The sequence below is a fragment of the Myotis brandtii genome, unplaced genomic scaffold (genome assembly GCF_000412655.1).
Source record: "Myotis brandtii unplaced genomic scaffold, ASM41265v1 scaffold64, whole genome shotgun sequence".
Classification (NCBI taxonomy): Eukaryota; Metazoa; Chordata; class Mammalia; order Chiroptera; family Vespertilionidae; genus Myotis; species Myotis brandtii.
This window is the reverse complement of record NW_005370460.1, coordinates 2,351,743-2,360,341: the sequence shown is the minus strand read 5'-3', so window position 1 is coordinate 2,360,341 and position 8,599 is coordinate 2,351,743. Positions and strand designations below refer to the sequence as shown.

General features: G+C 58.3%; 1 protein-coding gene across 2 annotated transcripts in view; it reads left to right on the top strand.

Annotated features, from left to right (window-relative positions):
- LMX1A (LIM homeobox transcription factor 1, alpha) overlaps positions 1–8,192 on the top strand; it is a 115,992-nt gene extending 107,800 nt beyond the window's left edge. For both annotated transcript variants that reach the window (XM_014528580.1, XM_014528581.1), the window contains exons 5-7: positions 979–1,045; positions 4,384–4,554; positions 6,236–8,192. In XM_014528580.1, the coding sequence (XP_014384066.1) occupies positions 979–1,045; positions 4,384–4,554; positions 6,236–6,396 (399 nt within the window). In that variant the 3' untranslated portion in view covers positions 6,397–8,192. The remainder of the gene's footprint in view (positions 1–978; positions 1,046–4,383; positions 4,555–6,235) is intronic.
- Positions 8,193–8,599: the final 407 nt, after the last annotated feature.

Here is an 8,599-nt window from a genome sequence, read left to right as displayed (position 1 = left end):
TGCCGTCTGCATTCTCTTGGGCAGGCCTTTACTGTAAATGTTTTTATTGATTTTAGAGAGAGAGGAGGAAGGGAGAAGGAGAGAGATAGAAACAGCATCAACCAGCCACCTCTTGCACAACCCCCACCGGGGATCAGGCCTGCAAACCAGGCATGTGCCCTGACCAGGAATCGAACCGGTGACCTCTTGGTGCATGGGTAGATGCTCAACCACTGAGCCACACTGGCTGGGCACACAGTCCTTTACTTTAGACCTGAATTTACGTGTCACGTGACCCATTGCTTGAGAGCCCTGAGCTTCATCGGGCGATGAATTAACAGCTCTCTCTCTGACATAACTGTTTAAGGAGATATGCCTCCCTGAATGTATTGATGTGCCTTCCATGGTCCTTCACTTGGGAGGGTTTCAGGCTCAGGGGTGTGAAGGCCTGTGGAGTCACGTGGCACAGAGCACATTCGGAGCTCTGAGAAATCTATGCACACACTCCAAGTGTATATTAATATCTCACGGAACCCTCGAATTTCATGGAACACAGTTTGAGAAACATTGGGTCACAGTGTTCCTTCAGGAAGTGTGTGCCCACATGGGCTTTGGAGGTGAGCTCCTTACCTGGAGGCCTGACCTTCCCAGTGGGTCTGCAGACACAAGGGCCAGCAGGTAGGGGAGTGCGTGCGGACAGCCCCTTGCTAGGCTGCAGGCCCCCTCTCCGCACGCAGACCTCACATAAAACTGTCGCAACATCAGCAGCAAGTTTTCTTTGTGGGAGGAACTTGCTGCTCCTGCTGAGACACCATTGCTGCCCAGCCGCTGCCATTCCACAGCGGGAGCAACGACACCTAACTCCCAGCGCTGCTCCTCAAATGTGGCTCCCGTGTGCGTCACCGCTGGGGGCGTGTCCCTGCCCTTGCATGCGGCCCGCCCACGAGGCCTGAGCCCCTGCAGGTCCCCTGCTGTCTAACCTGGTTCTCTCCACATCAGATGAAGAAGCTGGCCCGGCGGCAGCAGCAGCAGCAGGACCAGCAGAACACCCAGCGGCTGAGCTCGGGTAAGGGCCCTCGCGCTGTCCTTGCCGGGCCGGGCTCCCCTGCCACAGCCTCCAGCTGCCCAGCTCCCCGGATGACCCCTGTGGCATGCCAGAAGCCCTGGCCTCACCCGTGTGGGGTGGGGCCTTGCAGTGGGAACTGAGCCGGAGGAGCTGTGACAGGCCGGGCACCGCTGCAGCCCGGACCGCCTGTGGGAGGTGGCGCTAGGCTTGTCCAAGCCCCTGCCCTGGCCTGCCCAGTGTGGGGACTGTGAGGACGGCCTGCAGCTCCTCGTCCTGCCCAGTCCTCCGTCCTCCAGGCAAATCAGCCCCGTGGAAGCGCGGCTGTGACTCCACCTTTGCCACAATAACGTGAAGTGGGGGATATGATGACAGTAAAGGAATAATTGCCTGCTTTGCAGAGCAAGTTTCTAGTTCATAGCCCGGCTCCCACCTGCTGGCCTGACGCTTACAGCAGCCACCCCAAGGCCAGCGGAGATGGCACTAAAGGGTTCCCAGGGCTGACCCAGGCCCCACAGGAGGAAGGGGCCCAGTGGGAACCGAGACCCCTCTCTCTGATTCAAAGTTCCTGCATGAACCTCATTTTTTTAAACTATATTTTTAAATTAATTTCAGATGGGTTCTTAAACTGGCCCGGAGGGCCGGAACAAAAGCATGGATGGAGTGTTTGTGTGAACTAATATAAATTCAAAGTAAACATCATTACATAAAAGGGTACGGTCTTTTTTTTATTTCAATATAGAACAGCCGAACAGGCCGTAGTTTGCCCACGGCTGCCCTATGCTCTACCTTATATCTCATGCCTATTTTGTAACTACCAATTAGTACTTCTTAATCCCATCACCTTTTTTTAAAAAAATATATTGATTTTTTACAGAGAGGAAGGGAGAGGGATAGAGAGTTAGAAACATCTATGAGAGAGAAACATTGATCAGCTGCCTCCTGCACACCTCCTACTGGGTATGTGCCCACAACCAAGACATGCCCTTGACCGAATCGAACCTGAGACCCTTCAGTCCACAGGCTGATGCTCTATCCACTGAGCCAAACCAGTCAGGGCTGAACCTGAACCTCATTTTTAAATAGGGGTAGGTGAGGACTGGGGAGGGAGTGGAGGATGGGTGTGGGAGTCTGCAAGGAAGCTCAAAGAACTAGATCAAGAATAACTATTTTAGAACAATGTCACTGTTGAAGGGATATGGCCCAACTCAGCCATCCATTTGGCAGATCCTCCAAATGGTCTGCTTGCTCCTAAGACGGGTTCTCACACCGTCCGTCACCTGCACGCGGGTCACCTGCACGCGGGTCACCTGCACGTGGGTCACCTGCATTTGGTACCGCACAGCCTCTGGCTCCTCAGATCTGGGGCGGGGCCTGGAACCTGCATGTCTAACAAGCTCCCGCTGCTGCTGGGCTGTGGGCCACACTCGGAAGGCGTGGGGCATGGTTCTGGTTCTCAGGCCCCAAGCAACGCTCCTTGTCCCTGGGCGGCCCCGGCCTGGGCTCAGCCCGGGACTCCGCTCGGCAGCCCAGAGTCCCCAGCTTTTCCCCGCGGGTCTTGGAGGATCAGGAAACCGGGCAGGTGCTGGGGAAGGTGGAGCACACCTGAGGCCTGCGCAGCTCCACCCTGTGCTGCTGGCGCTGGGACCAGCCCCGCCTCCTCGCGCTCAGGCTGTGCCAGCTGCAGCTGCCAATTGCTCACCTTGTTGCAAGTCTGATTGGGTCCCTTAGAGATTAGGATATATGTGCGAGGTGTGTGTGTGTGTGTGTGTGTGTGTGTGTGCGCGTGCGCACGCACACGCGCTTGCGGGGTGTGTGGGGGGGTAGGTATGAAGCCCGAGGGCCCTAGTGCTCAGGACCCGGGGGAGTTCAGAGGGTCACGGACATGAGGGCTTAGGGGGCCCGGCAGGTGGACTCCACATAGGCCACCAGGCCAAGGGGAAAAGAACTGAAACCCTGGTGCTCACCTGGGAGACGTCTAGGCAGCGTTCAGGGCCCTGAGGAGGTCTCTGCGAGCTCACGGGGCCATGTCCAGAGACCCACAGCGGGCTGTGCAGGTGGCGGGCTGAGTCATCCTGCGTCACAGGATTCTGTGCGCAGACGGCAGCTTGCAGTCCCAAAGCCCACACACATGGTCTCACGGGACCTTCATGTCAGCCCGGGGAGGTCATAGGCCAGTGTCACGACCCCGCCTGACTTACGAGCTCCTGTGAGTGATGCTGGCAGGGTCTTTAGAGGTGCCCCCTCCAGGGCTGTGCACCTGAGTGGACCCCCAGATGCCTTGTTTCAATGGCATAGTTCAGGGACGCTCTCCAAAGGGACCCCTGAAGCCCTTGTAAGGCACAGGCTGGGACCTGCCAGTCAGCTCATGTCTGTCCACTCTGTGAATGGGAAACCCCGACCCAGGAAATAAGAAATGACTTAGCCATGGTCGCACAGCTTATGTGGTTACACCCTCCTGGCGGCCACGGCCTGCAGTCCGCTTGGTCAATGAGTAGGGCTGACCTGGGCGTGACCCCGAGGCTCGGTCTTACAGGATGTGGCGATCTCTGCTCCCTGCTCTCTGGAATCACCAGCTCTGGGAAGCCAGCTGCCGCGTTGTGAGGCCACTTAAGCTGCTGTGTGGTCCACATGGTTGGGCAACGGGGGTTCCCAGGGCCAGCCCAGCCTCCCTGTGCTGCCCCGCCTGCCCCTCACTCTCTTCTCTGTATGGAGCCACAGCAAAGGCCAGTGCCGGGCGGGGCACCTGGAATGCCTGAGTGGACCCCCAGATGCCTTGTTTCAATGGCATAGTTCAGGGACGCTCTCCAAAGGGACCCCTGAAGCCCTTGTAAGGCACAGGCTGGGACCCGCCAATCAGCTCATGTCTGTCCACTCTGTGAATGGGAAACCCCGACCCAGGAAGTAAGAAATGACTTAGCCATGGTCGCACAGCTTATGTGGTTACACCCTCCTGGCGGCCACGGCCTGCAGTCCGCTTGGTCAATGAGTAGGGCTGACCTGGGCGTGACCCCGAGGCTCGGTCTTACAGGATGTGGCGATCTCTGCTCCCTGCTCTCTGGAATCACCAGCTCTGGGAAGCCAGCTGCCGCGTTGTGAGGCCACTTAAGCTGCTGTGTGGTCCACATGGTTGGGCAACGGGGGTTCCCAGGGCCAGCCCAGTCTCCCTGTGCTGCCCCGCCTGCCCCTCACTCTCTTCTCTGTATGGAGCCACAGCAAAGGCCAGTGCCGGGCGGGGCACCTGGAATGGGGGCTGTGATGTGGGGAAGATGCTCTGTGTCCTCCTGTACAGCGGGGGATGCAGGCTGCATGTGAGGGTGACCTGCCTTTTTGTCCCACAGCTCAGACGAATGGTGGCGGGAGCACTGGGCTGGAAGGCATCATGAGCCCCTACACGGCCCTGCCCACCCCGCAGCAGCTGCTGGCCATGGAGCAGGGCGTGTACAGCGCGGACCCCTTCCGGCAGGGCCTCACCCCGCCCCAGATGCCTGGAGACCACATGCACCCCTATGGTAAGAGCCTCAGCCCCGCCCCTCAGTAAGTGAGGAAACTGGACCTACCTGTGGTCACAGGTGCATGTGGTCCCCGCCTCCAGGATGACCCTCCTCAGCGCTCACCTTTGGTTTAATGATACTTTCCAAGGAAGTGCTCAAGTTAACTGCCCCCAGCCCCACCCTCCGAGGGGGCCCCTGCTGGCCCACAGGCCGCCACCCACAGGGACCATCACAACTTGCTTGCGTGGGTTTCTTTCCTGCCCAAACACATCTGCCCCGTTCCCAGATGCTCCCGGAAGCTGCAAAGCCCCATGAGGCCCAGGAAAATTGCTGGGTCACCCACCAGGGGCCACAGAACGGCCAGCACTCAGTTCACCAGCGTGTCTCCACTCATTCCCCCTTCACAGCCGCTTAGTCGTCAGTTTTAAGTAGGAGGTGGTGCTTCCCGCCTGTGTGGTTGAACTTCCCATCCTTCCTCCCTGAGAGGGACTGTGCTGTCAGCCCTGTCGGCATGATCTAGGCAGGAGGCCCGAGGTGAGCGAACTTTCATGGGAAGGAAATGGATAAAAGCAGAGAAATCGATAAAGCAGAGAAAACGCTGTTCTAATTGGACCACGTTAGGTTCTCCTGGAATTCCTGAAGCAGAAGCGGACCTGAGAAGTGAAGAGGACCCCCACTCCCACGCCCGCCCACCAGCACTTCGGCGTTTAAATGCTGGTGTGTGGAGAGCTGAGCCCTCCCCTCGCCAGCAGCTGGGCGAACTCTGGCTGGACGGCCGGAGTTGGACCTCAGGGCCAGATACAGGGCAGCACGTTCACGCGAGGTCAGCGGCCTGGGCAGCAGCCACCTGTCGGTGTAATCTGTACCCCGAGCCCCGAGGGCTAAAAACAAAGTTCGATTGGCAAGCCTTCGAGGCAGCATCCGAGACATGCCTGAGCGCACGCGTGTGGTCACACAGTTCTTGTTTGCCTTTATTTTAAAAGACCCCCCTATTCTTCAGGTAGTCTGTCTTCCCTCCATGTGTCCGACAAACCCCAGTGCAGACCGGGCCCTCTGCGGGCCTCGCTGACCCGCCGCAATCGTGGCGTTGGCTTCCTTAGGGGACACGTGCAGCCTCTGTACCCGTCGTCACCCCACAGCTGTGGAAAACAGGGCACATGGCTTTTCTGCAGATTCTTAAATTTTCAGCCCCTGGGGTCTTATTACCTACAGGTCCCCATGAGGAACCCTTTAGTAAAATGAATAATTAAAGCCGCGTGACAAGCCCAATAAACCGGTTTTCACCTGTCCGGTTAACTTGAAGGGGAGGTGAAGGGCACGCATCTCTGGTTGTTGTCACGTGGTCCCCAGCTGGTCCGTCGGGGGGTCACCTTCCTCTTGCCTGCACACAGATGCGGGAGGCGGAAGTGCCGGCGTACCTGAGCGCGCTGTCACAGAGGGGAGGCGATCGACCGTCTGCCATCTGTTTTGCCTGCGCTTGGCTTGGTGTTTTGGCGTGTTTTCAGTTGCTGCACTTCAGACACGAGCCCTGGGAGACTAGAGGCCTGTGGACGGGGACTCTGTTCCCGCCTCCATTTCTGTGTAGCGTCCCCCCCGCCCCGGCACCCCACCCCAGAATGCTGGATGCTGGTGCGTTTCTCAGCACCCAGGGGAGTCCCTGCTTTCAGACCCTCATGCCTGTGTTTCATCTTCATTTCAGGTGCCGAGCCCCTTTTCCACGACCTGGATAGTGACGACACCTCCCTCAGTAACCTGGGTGACTGTTTCCTAGCAACCTCGGAAGCCGGGCCCCTACAGTCCAGGGTGGGGAACCCCATTGACCACCTGTACTCCATGCAGAATTCTTACTTCACCTCTTGAGCCTCCCCAGAGCTTCGTGGCTGGGCTCCGTATGGAACACCACACGTGGGAGGGCCGCTGGCTGCAGGACCGGAGGCCAGGACGAGGCGGCGGGGGAGGGTGTTTTGTCGGAGATGCTGCCGAATGATGCTCTGGGGTGGCTGGCATTTCCAAAGACTGGATGCATAACAGATCGCATAGTTTAATGTTTCTAATAAGAGTCTTAGCGTTAGGTTTGCAGGCGTGTTTGTCGCTAAGGACAGGGATGTTTAACGTAGACATTGTCATGCAGGCTAGATACGTAGAGACCCCAACAGCTTCCCACCTCCTGGGGAAGCTCCTGTGAAGAGGTGCATATGTCTATTCATCTGTACAACCCACAGACAGACAGACAGGCAGGCAGGCGGATGTGTGTGTGAGTGTGACCTTCCATACGTCATCTTCAAAGCTGTGCCCTTGATGGCAGACACCCACTGGGCAGCACAGGTGACGTTATTTCCAGTGTGAGCTCTATTTAAGGAAACGCTTGATGCACTTAAGTTATAAAATGAGATGAATTACTTTTATAGACTTTATTTCTAGTTGGAAGAGACCTGTGGCAGGGCAGAGAGGGCTGCTCCCCGCGGCCCCACAGCTCCGGGCTCTGTCGTCAGAGCGCCACTGGGTGTGGGCAGCGGCTCCGTGTGGCCCGCAGGTCCTCTCCTGGGTTTGGCTCTCTTTGGGGCCTGGTCACTGGCTGGGGACAGAACAGTTCCTGGTTATGTTCCTAGAAAGCGTGAAACCTAGTCCTCGGCTTTCTTTAAAACTGTGACGTGGTTGTGGGCGGCGCCAGGCAGTCAGTTCTGCTCTTGACCAGCATCATTTGCAGGTGGGGGTGAGGCTGATAGTCCGTACCTCCCTTATGGGGGACCCAAGGCCTGATCACCCCCAGGACATGAGCAGGGCTGAGATGAATATCTGAGGTTTGTTTAAAACACAACCAGACCGGTCCCATGGCGAAGGCGGCCCCTGAGGGCCACACCGCCCTGAACCCCTTCTGGGAAGCCTGGGCTCAGACACCACGCAGGACAGCGGGGGCACCAGAGTCCCGGGGAGGAGGCTGTGGCTGCGGGGCACAGAAGGGTGTCGTGGGGTTCCAGACCAGGGGGCACGCTGCAGCTAAGAAGGGTTTCTACAGTTTTAAAGGTTGTTAGAAAATAATAGTAAAAGAGGAGACTGCCACGGAGTGTGTGGCCCGGAAAGGCTGAAATACTGTCTGTACTTTTCACGTGAGTGTGCTGGCCCGTCCTGGGCTCTGTTTCTGGGGCTCACGGGGTCCAGGGCCCCCCTCAGGCTCACTTTCCCGACCTGGCCCCGAGGACCCAGCTGCCATCCCACACAGGGTCAGCTGCCCTCCGTCCTCCAGGGGCTGCTAAGATGGGCTGCTTCTGTGCCCGGAGAAACTGGAGCGAGGCGCCGGGGAAGATGGGGTCGGCTGGGACTCTGCGAGGTTCGGGACAGGCCCGGCCGCCTCCCGGGGCCACCGCCACTCATCACAGCCTTGGACCCAGCGGTTCGCCCCATCACTAGGTGCCAGGCCGGAGGGAGCACGCCCTTGCGTAGCGTCGTGGTCATGTGATATTTGTGCTCTAGTGAATAATTTATGCAATAGCCTCAGCCAGCCTGGCGAGCGGACAGCAGGCGGCGCGGGGCCCGCAGGCCTCGGTGGGAAGGTCCCCTGGACAAGGTAGCAGGTCCCATGTGAGTGAACCGAATAGAGACCCTGTTCCACTCCTTAACCTTGCAAACCCAGATGAAATTAAAAACCTCTTACAAACGAGCTGCTGTTTATTTGGGGCCTGGGTGGTGGGTGGGGATCAGGGACTAGTGTTTGGTCAACAGGGATGTGGGGCTGAATGGATGGCGAGCTTCCCAGGAAGGGAAAGGGTGACCCCAAAAAACAAGGAGAAAGGGGCCCCACTCCTGCCGAGATGGACCCAGAGGCCCCCCAGGAGGAGGCCCTGCACATCCCGCCCTCAGTCAGGGTCTCGGAGGCAGAGGCTGCGAGGGGCAGGTGTTGCTCCTTCATTTCATAGATGAGAAGCCTGTAGGTCGGGGAAACTCGGCCAGGTCTCCGAGTTCTCATTTGTCTGACTTCCGAGGGCAGGTGCGGGGTGTCAAGCAAACACCTGCCCAGGTGCGGCTGGGAGGGGCACAGAGAAGGCACGCCACCTTTCCCGCCCCC